This window comes from Falco rusticolus, chromosome Z (assembly GCF_015220075.1).
Source record: "Falco rusticolus isolate bFalRus1 chromosome Z, bFalRus1.pri, whole genome shotgun sequence".
Taxonomy (NCBI): domain Eukaryota; kingdom Metazoa; phylum Chordata; class Aves; order Falconiformes; family Falconidae; genus Falco; species Falco rusticolus.
Window position 1 is genome coordinate 70,823,485 of NC_051210.1, and position 22,499 is coordinate 70,845,983.

The 22,499-nt window shown below is 35.5% G+C and overlaps 1 protein-coding gene across 8 annotated transcripts in view; it reads right to left on the reverse strand.

The window, feature by feature from the left end:
• Positions 1-1,940: 1,940 nt before the first annotated feature.
• NIPBL (NIPBL cohesin loading factor) overlaps positions 1,941-22,499 on the reverse strand; it is a 152,875-nt gene continuing 132,316 nt past the window's right edge. For 4 of the 8 annotated variants that reach the window (XM_037372864.1, XM_037372863.1, XM_037372859.1 and 1 more), the window contains 18 exons: positions 21,502-21,636; positions 19,979-20,077; positions 18,675-18,728; positions 17,387-17,495; positions 16,673-16,809; positions 14,954-15,094; positions 14,547-14,640; positions 14,282-14,436; positions 13,926-14,016; positions 10,457-10,630; positions 9,678-9,868; positions 8,771-8,878; positions 7,283-7,483; positions 6,717-6,863; positions 5,045-5,340; positions 4,555-4,729; positions 3,827-4,012; positions 1,941-3,260 (listed from right to left, as the gene is read on the reverse strand). In XM_037372864.1, coding sequence (XP_037228761.1) covers positions 2,895-3,260; positions 3,827-4,012; positions 4,555-4,729; positions 5,045-5,340; positions 6,717-6,863; positions 7,283-7,483; positions 8,771-8,878; positions 9,678-9,868; positions 10,457-10,630; positions 13,926-14,016; positions 14,282-14,436; positions 14,547-14,640; positions 14,954-15,094; positions 16,673-16,809; positions 17,387-17,495; positions 18,675-18,728; positions 19,979-20,077; positions 21,502-21,636 — 2,859 coding nt within the window. In that variant the 3' untranslated portion in view covers positions 1,941-2,894. Of the gene's footprint in view, positions 3,261-3,785; positions 4,013-4,554; positions 4,730-5,044; positions 5,341-6,716; positions 6,864-7,282; positions 7,484-8,770; positions 8,879-9,677; positions 9,869-10,456; positions 10,631-13,925; positions 14,017-14,281; positions 14,437-14,546; positions 14,641-14,953; positions 15,095-16,672; positions 16,810-17,386; positions 17,496-18,674; positions 18,729-19,978; positions 20,078-21,501; positions 21,637-22,499 lie in introns of all 8 variants that reach the window. The other 4 variants (XM_037372861.1, XM_037372858.1, XM_037372862.1 and 1 more) reach the window with 2 other exon arrangements.

Sequence of the window (22,499 nt, forward strand, 5' to 3'; positions counted from 1 at the left end):
AAAAAAATTCAATAATTATTATAGTTATGTATGTAAAAATCTATAGCCATACAGTGAAAAAATACTACAAAGCTATGTCAACACAAAGGAATAAAATTCCATCACAGTATCAATTACTGCGCTGCAGCACTTTTAAAAAAAAAAACCCACAACAACTTTTTATTATTTTTTTCTTTTTTGAATGTAGGAAAATCCTTGTCTTGGTATGTGCTGTTGCCAGTAATGTGGTTCATGTTGGTAAAACTGTGACCGCTACTCAGAGGCCAAGCACTGCACTGGCAACAGCTGCAACCTTGGACTTTCTACTGCATACAGCTAAAACCAAAAAGCCCATGGGACACACAGCTGATAGGAATTTTTTCCCCAAAAAAGGAACACTGCTACCTTTTTCTTTCATAGTAAATAATCCGAATGTTTGTGATACGCAGAACAAAACCAGATACTACTATGGTGGTACAGAGGGGAAAATTAATCTCTTAACTAGTGAGAAACTTACTCAATTTATTCAGTAATCTGTAATTAATTTTGTAAGGGTGTATTATAGCCAACAGAATTCATCATGGAGCATGTTTGCCCTTTGGCATATCACACAATATAGTAATGGTCCAAATCCCCTTAACTAAGACAACTCTAGACTTCAGGTTTCTATTGTTTAATTATAATTTCTTTCTGATAATTATATTTTAATAAATACCAAGCAAATAGAAATAAAAAAATCCTTCTTTGCTACTGCGAAAGCCACATGACCAGGAAACAATTTGTTTATGAACAAGGAAATATTTGTATTACCAATTAAAAATCAGATGCTTTAATATAAATAGCATCACAAATGGCTAACAGACTTTAGACTACATCTGTATGAAACTTTTTTTTATCATTTGGGAGTTTCCTTGTGAAGTATTTTCAACTCTTTCTAGTAGTTAACATGTGACAGGTCATACAAGCCCTCTATTCGGAAAGTATGAATTTCCCACTATAAAAGCTGCTCCTGGCCCTGAGAAATACAGTATTTCATTGTTTGATACAAAAAATTCCTGCTTCCAGAGCTGCAGAGGACTGACTTCTGCTATTTCTGTTTCTGCTTCTCCCTACTTTAACAATACCTATCTGAGCCTGAGAGGTGGCTTTTTGTACAGTGAAGAAAATGCCATGAACAGTGAAAACAAAAAGGTGCTAAAATATTTCTGTTCAGAAAAATCCCAGTGGTGAAACAGCAAAAAGGCATTTCCCACAGGAACAATTACTAACTAGATTCTGAGGAGTTATTAATAACTAGTTTAATGGGGGTTTTTTGTACATGAAAATATTTTGGAATACTGTTACTATTCCTCACAGACTGAATAATGTACTAGAATTCTGCAAGTTAGTTTCATAAAAACAGCCTCCTAACCATAAATTAAATTTGTAAAAGGAAAGAAACGTGATGAGAAAGATGTACTTATTAAGGAACACCTGTTTTAGATAAATACATTTGAAAACACAGCAGGGTTTAATAGTCCCCTAAAAAGTCTTGCTGTTCTAGATTTTTTTCTGTTTGCAAATCTGCTGCTTTTGTTACCCTCTAGGAAGGCAAACTGCTTATGAAAGGCTGTGGCAACACAGTTGAAGCAAATACTTCTGAAAGCTTTCAATAGCATTTTTTCAATTTACAAAATGTGAATACATCTTTCAATTAGTAAAAAAAATAGTCTAATATACAAACTTTTTTTTTTTAAGTTCATTTGTGAAGGAATGTAGCGTTATTACCCAGACTCATACCCATTCACTCCTCAGATACTGGTAGCTATCTCCTCTTGGCACAAACCTCTCTATACTAACCCAGAGAAATGCATACACGGCCAGTTAGCCCAAGCAGAATAGCCATTCAGCTTTCCCCAGATTTAAACTATCATAAATTACCATTTGAACAGCATTAGAAAGAAATTGAAGCATACAAGGAATAAACTATAGTTTCTTTTTATATCAAAATGTACTCTTGAAAATGTGTTTGGCACAGTGCTAAATCATATCGTTAATACTAAATATTGCAGGATACAATAAACCCCTGGAGTTAACTTGTGTTTACACCCTTTAAGGGATAAAAATAAAAAGATACCAATTATTCAGAAGTCAGCCTATACAAACTGTATAAACAATATTTTATGTCTTGTTTTGAAAACCACTGATATAGTAAATTTTACATAAAAAGACTGCAAAATAATATAAATGGATTTAAACAGATCTTTACAATAAGAAATTCAAATGGAAACAGACAAGTAACAAAGAGAAGTAAAAAAATTTATTGCAGTATTTGTTCCACCAGATTTGCTGGGGATCCCTTTTCTCGTATTATTTCAGGGTGACCTAATACATCAAAATCTACATTTACAAAAACTCCTCCTGCAGATAGGTCATAGATACTGCATGCTTTTTTTTTTTTTTTCTTTTTTTTTTTTCTTTTCTTTCTTCAACAGAATAAATTATATATCCAGGAGATTCTGCCATTTTACAGCCTGGAAAAACAATGCTTCCCTGGAAACTGGGCTAAGCTAAAGAAAGCCATCCGCTGCTAGGTTAAACTCCAAGAACACTTTATTAAGAACATTAACAGACTAATTTCCAACATTCACTTGTTTATTTTTTTTAAACAGAAAGTTTTTTTTTCAAGATATAAACAATTTTTTTGTTAAACTATAATACAGTGGGAGTAAAAATGAACTGAGAAGTTTCTGCTGCACAACAGCGAAGGAAGCTCCCACAAAAATGTTTACCAAACATTTCCTTCTTTTTTCCCCGCGTCCCAGGTTCCATTCTTACTCTTCATTTAACTGATTTATTTTTTTTGCCAGAAAGTTGATATTTCAAGTTTTTCTGTTATTTCAATTCCTGTAAATTTGGCTGCATGTACAAATTCATTAGCTGGAAGTTCCATCCTTGGCGGCATACAGCGATCGTAAAGTCTGCACAACTTTATTAGTCAGCTTATTAGCACTCGTTAGAGCAATTTTTTTGTAAATAATGTCTGACTCTTTAATAGTGTCTACCCAAGGCACCAGTTTGCGGCCATCACGGCGCTTAGCCTCAGTCCAGGAGCCACTGTAGGAGCCTGCCATCCACTGAACACTGAAGCCATTGCTGGTTTTCTGTACTACTCTTGCAATTTGTGGTCGGTCTTTGTACTTTGGACAGCAAATAGCGATGACATCCATGACATCAACACTTTCATTCATCTGTGCTGCCAACTCCGTAGAGTCTGAATTTCGTTTTGACCTTCTCAATGACTAAAACATTGGGGGGAAAAAAGACCAAGTGTTACACAAAAGAACTTTAGTGAAATTATTGCTTTTATTGCTTTTAATCCCTTGACGCCGGGAGTTGGGATTTCCCGGCACACATTCCATTGCCGGCAATGAGACGCACCGCGACCGCCAGCGCCAAGGGGTTAACATATCCTTGTAAAACCACATACTCTTAATTTGTACCCGTGTCTTTATCTCTTATTGATATATAAAATTATATATACACATGAATCATAAAGCTACATAAAAACTTGGCAACAATAAAAAGGATAACACACAGTACATTCCAAAGAAAAATTAATAACTTTTTATACGGGATAGATCTCATTTTCTAGTTTGGTTTTTTTTTTTTTATTGTCTTTTCTGTTAAACTTTCTACAAAAGTTGTATAAACGGTTAAGTAGAGAATCTCTATCTACAAAATGCTTTCTTTCATGTGGATTACATTACTTGGTGTACATTTAATATAATAGACTGACATTTATAAGCACATAAAAATCGTTTTACGTAATACGCTGCGAAATACGTTGACTCCTCCTCCGCCTCACCCCTGAAGTGCCTCCTCCTCTATCCTCCCCATCACTTTCATCGTCCTCTGTCTCAGCTGCATTGTTTTTAGGGCTGCCTCCTCCAAGCAGCGAGGTAATTGCTTTGTTCCGAGCATTTGTGCTAGCTGACACCTCTCCATCTTCCTCCTCTTCATCAGGATCCAAATGTTCCATAAGGAGCTTGAACTATTAAAAAACCCAGATTAGTCCACACTGTAGCTTTGAAAATTGATAAAACAATGGTAAAACAAATGGCAGACAATTTCAAACTTGAACAGGTTATGTTTTGTTCTACAAACTTCTTACTTTTCTCTCTTTTTTTATTAGATATGTAAACGTTTTCTTTTCCCCTGTGCTTCCAAAATTGCAAGTTTTGTCTAACTGATATTTAGACACGGTGGCAGAGGGTACTGAGTAAATACACTAGGTCTAGTCTCTGATACTTGATACACAAGATGGGTACCAGCAATTAGAAAATACTCCATAAAGATAAAAAACCTTTAGCTGAAATTAATTTCCATTGTGTTTAAACTTACTAGAAGTCTTTGAAAGACAGTCCTGCTAAGCATCCTGAAAAGAAGTGATGAGTTATCAGTATATCATACAAACTTACCAGAAACGTAACATTTTGAAATGTTCATCCAATACATTAGCATCTACTTTCAAGTTCATAGTGCGTTACCTAGTTTGAAAGGATCACAGGTTTTCTGCAAGGTCACTTTACTTACATCTAAGTACTGTTTTACTATACTCCTCTTCACTTCTTCAGTGATCTTGGAATTAGCCATATCACTCCGCAGAAAATCTAGCGTTTGTTTTGGATGGAAATGCACTCCTGTCTTCCTGTTTATCGCTTTATCATAAACTTTTGCAGATTCAGATGGAGAATATTTCTGAATTTTACTGTGAAAAGAAAACAAAATGGAACAGCTTTTAAGGACAGTCCAAAGTAATTTCAAGGAAAGGCTTTTAAAATCTTCCACGCAAGTATATTTTATCATTCCATATACAATAGACATCCTGGTAGAAAATGAAGTATTTGCTTTTTCTAAGCTGAAGTTTCATTACATTCAACTTAACCATGTTTATGGGTCTTTTTCTTAAACAAAGCTATTGCTTAAACAACATTACAATCAACTTTCAACAAAACCTTCCAAACTTAATCCTTACAAAGAACCCACTAGAGAACAAGATGGCCTGTTATGTAAATATGCTTACCTATCAGAGAATCCACAGAGGTTCTTCAAATGCTGTTTCAGCATCAAAAGTAATAATATGCCTTGGGAGACATTTGCAAATTCAATCAAAGGAGCCGAGTTTTCTGGTAAACATTTCATCACAGCATTTATATCATTTTCTTCATCAGAATCTGAATCAGAGTCTACTCGTTTTCGTAACCTCCGAGGCTTAGAAGCTTCCTCCTCACTTTCACTCTCACTACCGCTGTTACTGTCACTCTCAGTCTCCTCATCCGATGAAGGTTTTCTTTCCTTTTTTTTGTCTTTCACCATAGACTGCAAGACAGAGAGGTTAAAACACATTCCAGAATTACAGTAAGTAATCATTACTGACTTAAATTAGCAAGAATTCCTTGAACAATGTTATCAAATTATGACTTGATATTAAAAATTAAAATTATTTATGGCAAAAAGATGCTGAAAAATTGATCCAAAGGCCACATTTTTTGCAAGGTGGGTACAGAAGGAGCTGAAGCAACAAGTACTCCACTGGCATGTTATTCTTAAGAGACTGCTAAAGTTCATTAACAGTGACAGAAAAATGCAGTAGAAGGCCAAACACCGTAACTCAGGAAGAAAATTCTGGTTTAGTTTCACCTGGATATCATTTCGGTGTGTCACAGTTTTCCACATGCACTCTGGTACAGACTAGTCCATGTTGGTTTTAATCCTTAAAATTCTATGATACTAATTACACTGCTGACCAGAGAAACCCTCAAGTGATCATACACAGCATTAATAATGATCAGTTTACTACTTGTAGAGCTACAGATTTTCACATGTGCGTTATTACGACACATGGTATGATTTTTCATAACACAGAACTCAAAACGGTCCTAAACAGGATCTCATTCTTTCTGTGCTGGGTGCTACATGCTGGGCCTCAGTCTGTAGAATATACTGTCTCCTTCTAGCAGATTAAAAATTGCCTTTGGTAGGATGAGAATTCAAAGCAGTGTACTTTCCAGGCATCAACTCTGACTTGCACTTGTCAGATTGGAGATTTTAGAAACAGGTTTGCTGCCTGACAGTTTCCACTGTCTACTGTTAAAACTGTCCAGAAAATGAAGACACTGAAGTCTTTAACCAGCAGAGGCCTTTGCTTTTCGTACATAGACGTGTATTGCCACAACAACAGATATTATACCATGATTCAGGATCTTACATGCTGCCTTAAGAAAAGACACACTGTGCACTTTTTTTTTGGCAATAAACAACAAAAGTATGTCAGGTGATACACATGCAACTGCCATCAGCTACCGGACAACAAAATAAACAGCCAACTGGATTTTATTATTAAAATTACACAAACAACAATGAACTACTATTTCATGATGATTTTGGATTCATGTGCTTCCAGATGTATGTAATTAATTATTATTCAGCCAGACCAGGGAACGACACAGGTTTGATCTCAAAATTCATCATTCTTTTTTAATAATGCAAGCAGCAATACAAGGGAAGTTTTTCACTAGTGTCTACCAGATGCAGGCCAGAACAGAAGGGGTTGCTTGTATTTAACTACTGGTTACAAAGTAATGCTACTGGTCTGCATCATATTTATGGTTCTATATTCACTGAAGAATTGCCCAAATTACAGAGAAGCTTATATTATAGTGGCAACATATATACCAAAATATAAATGCACATACCTCTTTAAATGACTGTAGTAGGTTGCTACCAGAAACTGATAGTGTAATGTCTATATGATGCATTATAAACAGTGGCTCTTCCTGCGTTTGATAAGGAAAACAGGCTAGATTGTCTGCTATGTACAAGAGCATATTCACCTCTGTTTTCTGGAAGTTAAAAAAAAAAAAAGGTACATCTAAATACACATACAAATATCTTAGATTTATACACTTATCCTGTGTTCCTAACAGCCTAGAGCAAAAAGACGATCACAAATTTTACTCTACATACCCCTCCAAGCCCACTCTGAACAACATGTATATTTTCAAAATTTATTCATACCTGAAGATACATTATTTCTGATCAGTCCAAACTGGGTATAGAAAGGTACGGAATGATGGAAAAGTAACAAATGCATTCTATTAAATAGGAAGTATTTACATACTCACATTACAAAGCAAAACAAGTACACTAGGGAAATAAAGCTATCAATAACTGATTCACAAAAATACATTGTAAAAGGAGAATTGAAGCTTGTAATGCTGTATTTTAATTTATTTTTAAATGAAGGAAATGTGATGCTTACTGCAGTGTCATCAAAGAGGTTGAGTAAAGAAATTAGAAATGCTCGTCTGTGTTGACGGTTCCCTCGGATCATGGAGTATAGGTGTGAACACAATGCACTGGATGATTCATCATGTCTGAAACCTCTTACAGGATCTTTTGGGCAGGTATTAATTGCCTGTTGTACTTGGTAAGACATCTTCATACCAGCCACTGCTTTCATCTGAAACAGAGATGTATTTATTTTTATTTAAACCATTGCTTTCAAAGCAGTAAAACTTACTCCTTTTAAATGGATGCTTATCCGAAGTTTAACTTCTAATTATGCACTGAGGCAATACTTACTACCTTTTGAGTTGGCAAATGGATTAGAACAGAACTTGTGGCAGAGATCAGAATGTCTGGTGAACTGCTTTTACTGTAAATGCTATTAGACACGTGCAGCTAATCTATTTATGTACTACAGCCAGGTATTCCAATTCTAACAATTTTCAACACTGAGATGTTTTCAAACATGAAAATATTTTACCAAAGGTATATGCTTCTCTTGTAGTTAAACCAACAACGGAGTCTGTATAACAGGACTAATGGGGTGGGGTTTTTTGCATTTAGCCTGTAATTTCCAGCTGATTTTTACTTACTTCAAGTCTCCTGCTCTACTTTCACAACAAACTGAATCTCTAGTTAGGCTGCACATACAACTCTCCTCATACCACCTCTGCTGCTGTTCAGCAAAGTTGTCTCTTCATCTATACACTGTCATAAATCCCATCTGCCTACATAGCAAAATTCATTTCCTAGCCTTCACCTCCAGGATTAGGCATCTGTTTGGATGCTATCAACAGCACAATGCTCCAAGTGCAGTGGAATACAAGCAGATATGAGAAGTTGCACATCGTATTACACACACTGAACCTAGGCTGGGGCCTTCTGAAAAAAGGGAAGAGGGTGTTGCAGCTCAGTTTCAGATCTTAAGCAGAGCTACTGGCACTATGCCACAACTGCACGAGTCCTCACTCAGCCCTCAGATTTTCCTTCCAGCAAGAACCCTCAGATCTAAACAGCTTCCTATGCTTCTTCTGCTTTGATTACAATTTATAAACCCTTGATACCTTAACATTCTAATACATACACACTAAGGACTTCTATTTTTACAAGGTGTTTTCTCCTAGTCCACTGACAAAAGGAAAATCACTGCTATGCATTATGGAACTGCTTATGTCTTAGCAAATGAATGCTCTGAAAGTGTTATTAGTGAGGAAAATATGCTCATGAATTATAAACTAAAGGAAATTCTGGACTAGAAGAGACACTTCAGATTATTATATCCTTTCTATTTATAATAACAGAAATCTCCAAACAGGGGAAAGAGTCAAGATCATCTTTACAACTGTTTATAATTATAGTTGGTTACCTTATACTCCCTTTCTGTAATGAAGGCATATTCAAGGTCTTAAACCACTACAGAATGTAACAGTACTTTGTAAAATCTTAAATTAGAGTTACTTACATGAATGAATCCAGCATATTTTTTGTCTATTTCCACCAACTGCTGGTCAGCTTTGTTTCGCATAGAGGGCTCTGGATCTGTGCCCATAGCAATTAAGTACGGCACACACTTGAAAAACAAACAAAATGATTACTCATAGTCATCGTGCCTCCTCTGTCCAAGTCTTGGTTCTCCTACCACACTATTGTTCTTGTTATACTGACTACTGCAGAAACTAGAATAGGAAGCTCTATGTAACTTACTACCTGACTACTTTTTGCAAGAAAATAGTACAAAATACGCACGAGACCAGCATTATAAATGAGAGAAGTTATGTGAGGTTTCAGGTAGTAATTCCCTTTCTCTCAAACTCTAAAAGTCAATTTACACTACAAAAAATACCATTAAAAAAAAAAAAACCACAAAAAACCCCCAGCCACCACCACTTATGAGCGAACATGCACAATAGCTGCAGTATAAAAAATAATTGTAAAACCATTACATAAGCAAAGAATAATGGAGATGATGACTGAAGTTCTGACATTGACTGGGGAATTCCATAGTACTTGGAGGGCATGGGGACTGAGGTGAAGGCAAGCTGACACATTTTCCAGGATAAAGAATCAAATGAGGAAAACAACTTGGCATTCACCTGAAATTTGTAACAGGAATACACCCCAATGTACATTTGTACTTGCTCTTTAGGCACTGGCTAGGCTTTTACATCTTGATCCAAAACTAGAAAACACAGCATTTGGAATCTCACTGGCTAAACAACATAAAACAGATATCAAAATATGCTTTCTGTAAAGGCCCATTGTTACAATAAGGTATTACAGTAACTCAGCTGAAAGAGTAAACTGGAAATTTATGTTGTAAGTGTGAAAACCTCAATAACAAAAAATCCCATCATAGAAGCCTACCATACCTGAACAGGATGGATGAGACCCTGGTTTAACGTCAGTGCAATGACATTTAGAGCAAAGTGGCGTACACTGGACTGGGTATGAAAGAAAGCCTCAAGGACCTGTTTGAGATATAGCTGCATGATGGAACTACTCATCCCTGAGGAAATATCACCCATTTCTTTCAGGTCTTCCTGTTTTGCTACTTTTTTCCCTGTAAAAAGGACAAAAGCAACAACACACTCACCACAGTATAATCATTTACTTTGCCTTTACTTGATACATGTTTATCTTTAAGCTTTACAATACACACACATTTCAGCCAACTTAGAATGGGTTTATAATCTCATCAAACATACAACAACAGTCTGATGGCAAATACACATTAAAAAAATAAAGAGACATGACTTTAGTTGAAGTCTTGTTCCTTAATAAAGTTTTTTTCATTTTAAAATTTTCTAATGTTGTATTTATTATTTTCTATGTCCAAATTAACCTCAGAGGAGATTTTGGCAAAAGGTATTACTACCATCATTACAGCAATTACATATTCTGGATTGCTTCCAGGATTTACACATCTTGATAGTAAATAGTATACCTATGATGTGTATCTATACACCTATACATATAACAAATTATGTATATTAGAATATCTTAGAAATATCTTAGAAAATTACTCTAAGATACTTTGGGTACAATATTACTGATCTGGTAACAAACTTCAGTGACTCATTCATATATATAGTATTGTATGCAAGAGTGGCGTTTTGCACGCTTCATTAGCACAGAACTCCATACTTACAGTCTCTGTCTGCCTGCTGCATACGTGTATCTTCCTCCTGCAAGTAGGTCTGGAGGTTTTTTAAAACCTGGATTTTTAAGTTTACTGAACAGTTCTTATCTGAAAGAATGCTGTTGTACAGAGTCTTCACTTCCTGTTCGAACATTAAGCTTGGGTGTTGTATAAATGCAAATCCTAAGGGTGGAAAAAAGAGGAAATGTTCCACATAATTATTATCTAGAAACTGTATTTCTGCTTTTTAAGACCACCTTCAAAATACAATTGTCTCCTCCCAACAGCATAACTTTTTCTAGTACAAACAATATTTTCTGTATGGACACCATCCATAGCTTACAGGGAGTTCTGTTAGCCATGACAGCTCTATTAGCCACAACTGGTGGATAAAGTGGGATGTCGACCCAGGACAGCGGCACTAAGAAGAGTAGTTGCACAGGTCTGGAAGCATGTCCAGTGTAGTGGTCTGCATCTGAATGACTACAAGCTTTCACAAGAACAAGGGAGGAACATAACTAGAAATTACCTGTTGTTTTGCTAATACATTTGGAGATGAACATTCTGCTGAAACTGTGAAGAGTTATTCATATGGAGGCAGTGCAAATGTGGAAAAAATATAAATACCACAAGTATTTAAAAATAAAATTTTAAAAGAAAGAACCTAACAGTGAACACAGTAAAATTTATACCTCTTGCTGTCATTATTCATATACCTATCAAGATCCTCTCTTGAAAACTCAAGTGTTGTCAAGACTACAACTGTTGGAAGATACGCACTATAGAACTGTTTTTAGCTGCAGCCTTGCCCTCGTCAAGAAACTTGTGCTTAGTCTATGTTTCATAGAAATTTCTCTACACTAATGACAGTACATACCATTTTAGATCATGCAGACAGATTTGGAAGTAATGTTGACAAACCTTTACAAAGCATCATACAAAAACCAGTAATGGAAACATAAGATCCCAATTTAAATTTACTTCGAAGTTTAACTACTTGATTTTCTATATTTTTTAAATCTGTTCAAGAGGAAACAGCAAATATATATTTTATGACCACAGGAAAGTAAGAATCTGAACACACAGAAAACATATGAACATAAAAGAAGAATGGGGGGGAAAAATGAAAGCAAATAAAACTATGCAAAAGCAATGTATGAAAACAGCTGCAACAAAGGGAAGACTGAATCAAGTTTTTCAAACTGGCTCCATACACACCGAAAAGACAATGCAGGGAAAACCTGAGTTCAGGTCAAGACCTCCGTGTGTTTAAAATCTTATTTCAGTCTCAAAACAAGAAGCAGAGAGAAGCAGGTGAGGTGTGTGGAAAGAGTTGAAAAAGAATGATGATGGTCTTTGGAATAGGTGATATAATTGTGCACTCTATACAGGTGTATATTGATTATAACTTGACCACCTCTGACCAAGTCCAACCCATTTCTTAAGGTTAATTTTAAAGACAAAAAGCACGTGCATGTATGTGTGACAACTTATAACACTTATTTTCATTCATTCATTCACTTAGAAGTGTCTAAAACACCAGTATTCTTGGAAATTCTTATTCTTCCATTCCCTGTTAGTGGTGAAGAAATCTTACTTCGTGTTCAGAATTTGTCACTGGAGATGAAAAAAGGCACCTGCTCTGTTCTTTTAAGGACTGCACATCATCTTGGGGTTGCCCTCACACCACTTCTCTTCATACCTTTGTTTTCATTCTGTTGAGAGTCTTAAGAGTAAGCACTGAACTTGGCTGAGTAAGACAGTATGTGTTAGATACTTACAAGTTTAGCTAAATTCACTAACAAAATTTTATAACCTCAACCTGCCTTGCAAATACATATCTGGAAAAGAAGTACAACCATGATCATTAAGCTTACGTTTAAGCTTAATACCTCAACAGCAGCTACACGTCCCAAAGCTAAGGCTAAAACTGTTGGGTATCCTTACTGAAATAACACACTACTAATTGCCAATAGGAAGTACACACTCTTCACATTACACCTTCACTGTGTATAAATGTTGAATTAACTTGCTAGTCCTTTTGCTGCACACAAACTTGGAATAGTTTTGACAACTTTGCTCAATTACCATCTTGTAAGGTGGGACTTTGCACTGCCTACCACATCTCTATACATCCAACAGCTACCCTCAAAATGGAATCACTACTTAGATGAGATCAATACATCACTGAAAATAGTTGTCTATTAGAGACTGATATGCTTACAGGCAGAGAAACAAAAAATCTGAAGAATGCCTACTGACAACCATCCCCATTTTCCCCTCTTCCCCCAAACCGATCTCAGATCACACTATAATTCAGCAACATTTTTGGTGAATGCAACGTTCTCCAATGTCTCCAGCTTCCACAAGCAAAGCAACCATGTCTACGGTTAGGAAGACAGCCGCTATCCCATGTGCAATAATCTGGAAATGATAATTAAATTGGACTGGATTACAGTTAAATGTTGTGCATCTTGATGTAATGCCTAGAAAAACTCCAACTAGTCCAGAAAACTGCAGCATTGCTCCTGTAACAGAAGCTACTCTAAAGCCATTAATTTCACTCAACTGTCTGAAATGCTTTCTCACAGAATATGAAATCAAGATTCATTCTTGGTCCCTTATCCTCAGAGCCCTCGCTAGCCTGAACTGAAGGAGAGTATCTAAGAAGCCTCCTAAACTGCAACATAAAGAGGCAAATCTTTGTCTGCAGTCAAACTATACAACACAAGCTCACATGTATGGGAGACAACTTTCTTTAGGCTAAGCCATAACCCATGAACTGAACTCTTCCAGAAACCAGGGCCTATCTGCCCAAACAAGATTCTCTCACACGTACAGTTTTTATCCTTAAGCAGAGGATGAATGTGATATAAACCACTCAATGGCAGTTCATGTACTACCACAAGTCACACGTACTAATAGCTTCAGATAAAGAACCTATTTAAAAAATGAAATACAGATCAAATGCCCAAACAAACTGTAATATCTAGACTATGACATCATCTCAATGCCTTGCAAAAACTCACAGAGCACCCTCCAGTTGGTATAAACTGCCAGATCTGCCTTGACTCCTGCAGAATATCTGCTCCTATATTTAAAACTTTCAAAGCTTTTCCAGCACTTTTTCTAGTTGTTCTTTAATCCTGTCTTGTGGACTGAAAAAGAAGATTTGGAGTTACAACCTAACTGCACGTGGAGAAAAAAAATAACACCTCCTTTACTTCGGAAATCCACTGCACTTTAAGACTTGGTCACACATCAAAAGGCATTCACTGTCAAAAGCATCCACCCTGCTGCAGAAATATGCAACTAGCAACCCTTCAACAACCTTTCTATAACCAGTTCTCAAATGCAACATGCAGTAAATTTTGATTTTAAACAGATTGCCTTTCCACTACATGAATACATGAATTCCTACTGATACATGTGGATTTTTACTAGAGCGGAATAATAAAAACTAATGAATATTTCTTACCAAGGCCAATAATGGCTTTTGTCTGTACTTCTTCATCTGAATGCTTTGTAAAATACATCAGCAGTTCAAGTACTTTATCCTTAATGTTAACCTGAGCAAATGAAAATTAATAGGTATTTGAAGATGAAACAGATTGTTCTTAATCTCTTATAAAAAGCATAAATATCAATAAGAACAAGAGAAACATAATCTTACTCATAGTCTTTGCAAAACCCCATATTTAAAACCCGAAAAGCTATATTGGATGCAGTATGAAAAAATGCATTCCTTTGAGGCACCAGGAATAATAGGCTTTCAAATTGAAGTGGAGCATTCAATATATCGAAGACATGGAGAGTAAACACAAGTTATTTTACCTTACTGTTGCCCTTAAAATCTTCCTGATCAAAATCAAAATGCCGACATAGTGCTCCAACAGTGAAAAGTGATCTAAGGAGTGCTGGTTTATTGGCAGTAAGTATTGTACTGTTGGGGTCTTCTTGGTGTTGACTTTTTAATTTCGAAAGTGCACCTACAGTGAGATAAAAGTTTTGATCACAGTGTTTAATTGTGGTGTATCCCTAAGATACGACTTGTAGCCAAAACTGAAAAATGACAATTACGTGTTGGGATTTTACTTACCATAGTATCTATTAAAACAGGCCCATACAAATTTATAGTTCTGGGTGACCTTGTTCACAACAGCCCCAAGACAGCTCACACAATGCTGAACAACCTAAGAGCAAGAAAGAACAAATATATTTAAGAAGTCAAAATTGGTATTTTTGTGAAGTTATACAGGAAAAAACTATGCTGAACTAGAACTAACTATCTAATGGATTCATGCCCGTCTTCTAGACTGCTCTGAAAACCTGCTCAAACTCATTAAAATATAGCAACATCACATACAAATTCCAGTAAACCAAGTACACTGATTATTCATGGCTCAAAAGTTATCTTCACAATGAAGACAGAATTTCTTTACATCAAAACCATGTATTTCACAACGTGACACGGAATCAACGGAATAGTAGCGATTAAAAGCTTACTGTCATGCCATATTTGATGATGAGTTTCATGAGGTCTTCCTCAATAGTGGCAAGAAAGGTCTCACTTGGGTGCTCCATTAGCGGTACCACAAGCTCCAAGATTTTTGCAACATTGCAGATCACCATGAAATCATTCTGGGTCTGAAACAAACATTTATAGTGTTCAACATTTCTGCATGTGTTACCTACAAGCTAAGTATTATTAATATGCCTCAACAGTCAAAAATCCCAACTCACATAAGATATTTGGTAAAGATCTAAAAGAATATTTATATAGTTTATATCCACTATGAAATTACATATTATAAAAGCCAGTTTTGTTTTACACAGAACTTCCTGGGGACAAAAAAACCCTGTATGAGTAGAACTCCACTTCTCATCAAGGCTGCGACAGACCTGGAAACATTTGGTCCTGACAATCTTTTGGAGTCCTACAATAAATCCAGGAACTCTTCCTCACACATGCACACTAGAGAACATGTAACACCTAGAAACAGGTGTAAGCATGAAAATGAAGTTGTGCTATGACTCAGTATGCCTTCAACAAAATGGATAATAATATGCACAAATGCAGAAATGTCAATCAAAATTATTACTGGTTTGCCTTATTATGACTGCATATACATTGCAAGGGAGAAAACTATGGAAAATATTTATCTATTAAAGATACATCCTGCTAGAAATTTACTTTTTTTGACAAATCAAACTCACTAATCAGGACAGGGTAATTCCCACATGCTGCTGTCAAGCTATTTAACATATTCAAACTGACAGTGGCAATTCAACAATTCATCTCAACCTATACAAGTACCGAAGTGATATAACCCACGAACTGGGTTGCAGCAAGTAAGTAATCAGATAATTTGTTTCCCATACTGTTTGATCAGAAGCAGCTCTAAAAGCATGTTGTAAATATGCCTAGAGAACACTCCAGGGCAGAACCTGGAAAATGCTAGGCTACCTATGATCTAAGCTGGTAACAATTACTCTCAAGCCTGCCCTGGGCACCTGACCTAATGTAATGGATTGCTGCCACCCACCCATGCTTCAGCTTGAGGCTTGGTTGCATAATCCTGCTCTGCTCCTTTTGCCGGATCGGAGCTCATCACAACCTTCACTGAGCCACCTGTGCTAGTCAAAATGGCAGAAAGTGCTGCAATGTTTCAGAGAAGGGGGGCCGTTTTATCAGTGTGGGCATTCAGCACTATAGCTCCCTACCACTTTGTGAGCTAAGCTATCTTCCAGGTGAATACAAAAACACTAGAGCTAGGGAAGTGAGAGGTGAAGTATGGAAGAGAATGGAGCAGGACATTTTACTTCTGATATACTAGCTATATATTAGATTATTCTATCTTATGGAACCCACACCCTTAGACTTAATGTTACATACTAACTACTTGTAAGACTGTGACTACAAAACAAAACAATTTTAAGAAATTATCGTAACAGGTGAAAAACTGGGTCTTAGCTCTCAAGGGAAAGAGGCAGCACTGGTTTCGTTTGTCTATAAAATGTGGAGGTAGACAGTGAGGAACAGTGTCTTAGAAGCTACAGAGATCATCAAAAGGACCTAGTATCTTCTGAAGCTATGATGCTCATGAAATAAAACACAATTTTAATTTTTCTTTTCCTACCTTCAATTTCATCAAGTATATAAAACAGCCACTCATTTCCATGCTTAATTATCTGGGGTAAAAAATGCTGTTTTTCTGTACTTACACTACATTTAGTGGTCAGGTATGGCTGCATGGTCATGGCATGTTTGACCATTAGCTGGGGCCTGATTTTGCTGAATAAGAACAAAGTGGTTATGCAAGCAACCAAGCGACCAGAATTCACACCTTTGTTGTCAGAATCTGCAAAAGATTAGAAAATACAAGAAGGATATTAAGTTCAAGTGAAGATTGAGCAATGAAAAACTATGGCTTAAATATCATTTGAGTATCTTTTTGAAGATCAATGAAGAATATACTTATTAGAGAACATATGATTAGATTAGCGTAACATGCTGATATTTGTATGTGATCATAAAATATGTGAAAAAAGAAGCAACGGTGTTTCAAAAACATGACTAGTTTTTAAAATACTTACCATACACAGAACACTGGCCCTGCCAATGTTTCCTATCAAAACTGCAGAACACGCTAATGCAAATAAAACTTGCCATGTTTGTTTTGGTTTTAGAAATCTGAAAGTTTGAACAAGTTATTTTAAAAATAGTTCTGTTATTGTGAAAATTAGGGAAAATTTATTATTTATTATACAGTGCTCCAAAGTTCATAATGAACTTAAAACCAGTAATTCATTACCATCAGTTCCGTAACAGGAATTCTGTAACAGTAACTCTTTTCATGATAGTAATTCAAACAACCACTGTTAGAGTATCATATACAATTCAAAGGAGTTTAGCTACTGGGTTATAAATAATATTACCTGATAAAGACTCCTCATATTTAAGAATGTGCTCAACCAAATTGTCAACAAGTTGAGTACAGGCTTTCTTCACAGGTTTATATGAGGCATCCTCTTCTGACTTCAACAGCTGTAGCAGATGAAACAGAAAATGATTTAGTATTAAGGCTGCATTCATTTACACTGGATGCATTCTAGTTTTATTACAATTACTACATATACACAAGGATTTTACACTACAAAAGTATTTCTTTAACATCTCCATAAAAGTTACATAGTGAAGAAGAAATTAAGGGAAGTAAAGTATCAAACAAAATTGGAAGAGAAGTAAAGAAAAATTAATCACAATAAAAAAAAAAAAACAGCAAAGTTCTACTGATTTTTGCACTGGGATGAAAACTAATTTTGTGCTTAATTAAATAATGCAGAAAACAGTAATGTAGTCATCCTTGCCAGAAGTAACTAATAGCAGCCAGAAGGCTTTTAAAACACTTAGAAAAAAGAAAAAGCAAATTCAAAATAAATATTTTTGACACTAAGCAAAAATATCAAAGATGAAACATCATTTTATGAACACTTTAATCAGTTAGGCTTCTTCCACAAGACTCTGGGTACTGAAATCGTGTCCATGAAAATCCTCTTAATATCTGAAAAGGACTGAGACCATACTACATAGCCTTTTCTTCAGTGCAAGCATTAAGAGGCTTTGGTTTACTTGACTACCTATATTCATGGCACTCCAGGCTAAAGCACAATCAAAAGGGGTTTTTTGCTTTAAAATTAACCAGTGCATACAACGTGTAGAGGAGAATTGTAACACAGGTTAAGAGAGAAAAACAAAGCAAGCTCAATTCTTAGAAACATCAGAGTAAAATATTATGCAGAAGTAACCCACACTGTGAAGATTCACTGCTTCTATAAACTGCTAAACAAATATACTGGATGTGAAAATAAACTTACCTACCATTTAAAAAAGATTTACATTACACTAGATGCCTCATTTCAGAACAAACTATCTTAGCTGTGGACTTCATGTTATGTCACTCACTATTGAAAAGACCATGAAACTAAAACCAAACAAAACCCCTCCCAAAACCAGGAAGTGAATTATTTTTAAAACAGATCATATGGAAAGACAGAAGCTAATATTAGGCACAAAGAAAACTGTGCCAATGAACATTTTTTAAAAAGGTCAGATGTTTGAAGGGCATGAAATTAATCTCTCTACTGGATTGCTCTTGTAGTCCCCCTATGTGTTTTAGCACCAACATTAACATTCTAACAATGATTGTACCATACATTTACTTACATTTTGAAGAAGCTGTTCAAACCAATCATACCCTGTATCTCTACAGGCTGCAACCTAGAAGTATTTTTGAGAATGAACGGGTTAATAAAAAAAAAGGTGTCTGAGGAAAAATTACTTCAATACAGGTGTGATCTTAAAAGACGAGTAAATCTGCATAGACATATTTTCATATGCACAATGATTTTATATCTCTGGAGATCAGAAACCATGTTCTGTATTTGAAAAATAGTTCTCACCATTTAAGTGACACCAGAATTTGTATTCCATACAACACAAAGCCTACACATTTTACCGGAGATTGCTGGCTCTAACATAAACCAAATTTCGGTTTTGTAGAACATTTTGTAGCAACTAAAACACAAATACAAGCCTGACATATTAAAAATAAACATGCATGTGTATATATGTATACGCATATTTTTATATACGCGAACCAAGCCTTCACTGGTACCATATGTCAGGAACAGCTCATAGGTGCTCCAAAGTAGAACGCTCAGGAGATCTGAGAGTTAAGCTGAAGTCAAACTGACTGATTCTTCAGTCTGGAAAAATGCAGACTCGACTACCATTTTGTAAAAATATTGAAAAGCAGGATGAAGTTTAAACCCATAATTGTAAACAATGAAGCGAGTACTTCTATTTGATTTTTTTTTTTAAACCCATAATTGTAAACAATGAAGCGAGTACTTTATTTGATATTTACGTCTTGGTATAATCTATATTAAAACACCTTCTCAGCATGGTTTTACACAACACGTTTTCACTACAAATTGAAGCATTTGAAACAGATTCTGTTATTTTGGAGACATGCTATCTAATTTGCTGATCCTAAAAAGCAGATTCAATTATGCAGATACAAGTTTACCCTGAGTGAGAACATGACCCTGTGTTTGTTAAAATGGCCCATTAACCTTTCAAAACAAACGTTATCAATTGTTTGAGGAAAATTTTCTTTTAAGAGACAACTTCTTAGTTAGTCTTAACTATCTGCTGCTACCAGCAATTCCTGGGAAATGCTGCATATAATAGACATTTCTTGTGTTTTAAATGAACAAGTATTTTCTACAACCTAAATATAGTGTGGTCTCACTTACTGCCAGCAGATTTGCCATCATTTAAAGATTTCTACAGCCTGTTCCATCAGGTGAGTAACTTTGGCATATATTCAATGCCAGGAGATACAAAAAGAAATCCACCTGGCAATTAAACTACTGCATTCTAAAAAACTACAGGCAATATTTCCAAGATATTTAAAACATAACTAAATCTTGCACACAGTGTAACTCAAGAGTTGTTTAACGTACCACATCAGTGATGTTTAGTATTTTCCTCGTCATTGCTTCTTTGTCATGGTGTGGAGTTGGAGTAAACCAGAGCTTCTGGAATGTCTCATTTACTAATTTCTGAAGGGAAAAAATATTAGCAGAAATAAACAAACTCGTCTTGGCACACAGTTTTATTTCTAATACATCCATAAAATAGATTTGTTAATGATGCATGCCATTTCATATGGAATTATTCAACCTAAGTGAGACTGTTGCAGGAAACGTTATCAGAGGCAGACCCAGACCTACTAGAGGACTTATACTGACCTCTAAGCAAACTTCAGCAAAATGATCACTGGGAACTGATACTACAGAAAATGGAGTTACCACCTTCCCACATTAACCTGCATTCCTCAGGAAAACACAGTACTATGAGAAGCTGCCAACTGAACAGAAGATTATGATTTCTATAGTAGAACTAGCAGCAATGGTAGGTTACTTTGGAACGTTCAAAAGAGCTGTGAAAACGTGGGAAAGATAGAGAAGCCAAGTCTCTATACCAAAACATAGGAAGTATGTTCCCTTCCAGTGTTTCTGGATGGAGGAAAAAATGGAATAGAATGAATATGAACAAAATTATTCCCAAATTATTTCTAAAGGCATATGGTTGTAAGAAGCTCTTCTCATTCATGTAAACATAAAAAATACATTGAAGATAATGCCTCATTTTTTCCGATATTGTTAGAAAGGCATGGGGAAGGAGAAGAGAGAACAAGGTCAGGAGCACCTTGCATCCAGCTGTCCATCTGCTTCTTGATTAACAGTCAGCCACTTGGCATTAATGTATATGAAGTGGTAAAAATATATACTGCAGCTTTCAAATCCTGCAGATTTCAAATCCTGCTGAACAGCGTGAATCAAAATTATTACAGGTGTGTTCTTAATTACACAAAAATTTTAAAATTATTTTGCTGAATCAAACAAAACCATCATCATCAGGTTTATGGTTTAACACGTCATCTTAGTTTTGTGCCCTTCTGCATACACACTGCACAGAGTATGACCACATACGTGACTTTTTACTGGGAATAATTGATTCATTCAACATTCAGAACTAATGCAAAATTAGCATAGATGAATACTTTGTAATTTTTATATGCAGAACTTACAAATCTGGCATATGTTAATGTCAAGTACGTAATTTTGACATAAAAGTTTATTTTGTTTGCAGAAAGAAGTTTTATATGCCAGTTTTACTTGTTAGAAAAGAGAAGTAGCAGGGAACAATTGCAAGAAGAAAAAATCCTAGAAACTAAATCTTTAAAATATTTTGATTGTTAGCAAGAACTTCAAGAAAACAGAAGAGAGAAAAGAAAGAAAAACAAGTCAGAGAGTGTTTTAGAAAGCTAAGATACCTGCTCTGAAAAATAAAAAGTGAATCTAAGTCATAGACATTACAAAGGAGCAAAGCAATACTTTTTGATTATTTTGGAGGGGGGTCAAAATGTAGAAATACTAATATAATTATAATTTAAAACCCTGAAGGATATGTCTCATACTACCTTAATGCCTTCTTCATCATTGACTCTCCGAATCATTTTCACACACATCTCTGTGATTTTGGGAAATGTTGGTTGTTCAATGCAGATATCCCTAAGTATCTTTATGACTCTTTTTCTGACACTAATACCAGTATCCTGTGAAGAGAAAAGCATTATGCTCTTGAAAACAGATCAGAAATAGGAATTAGTTTATGTGTCATATGAATTCATATTTGAAGATCACCCAATCTGACTTGCAAAATTTATTTAGAAAAGGCAGCTAAAGTATCCTGGAGTGTATTTATACAGAAGGTCAACAAACTTGTACCACTTTGTTTGCAACAATTCCAAAAGTTCTAGCTGAGTCCCCAGAATGCTGGAACACTTCCTCTATTTATACCCTCCCATCTAAGAATTCAGGAGTTGCAAGTATGTAATTCCACTTTTTAATATAAGAGCCTGCAAGCTAGATGTGATGATGCTTCAGTTACATTTTTGGAACATACAAGATTCTTTGTTGATCTGAACTGTAATACTTATAGTCTTTGGATAAAGCTTATAGGTAAGATACATGCAGCAATCTTTTCCATTTTCCTAGGCTTCATCTATGGAGATGGATGAGAAGCTTCATGTCGTATTACCTTATTCAAAACCTGCTGGATCTGAATCTCAGGATGAACGGCTTTATGCATGGCTCATATGCACATGAAATTATCTCCAAAACCCTTCACAAACAAGCTTTATCATGAAACTATAGCAAATGAGTAGTATTAAGACTAATAACCTGATATGGATGCTAAGAGCTAGTGTCATCTTACAGTTAAAACAGATAAAATCATATTTTATCTGAATGCCCAGACAATAAACACTTTTTGCACAAAAACTCTAATAAGAAGCCTTTTAAAACACTAAAAATAGCATAGAAAAGCGAAGTAGTTTTTGCTTTTTTTTCTTTTGGATTATAAATGGCATCTTCACATTACTGTTTTGTGGAACTTTCTTCATCACCCACACTACAC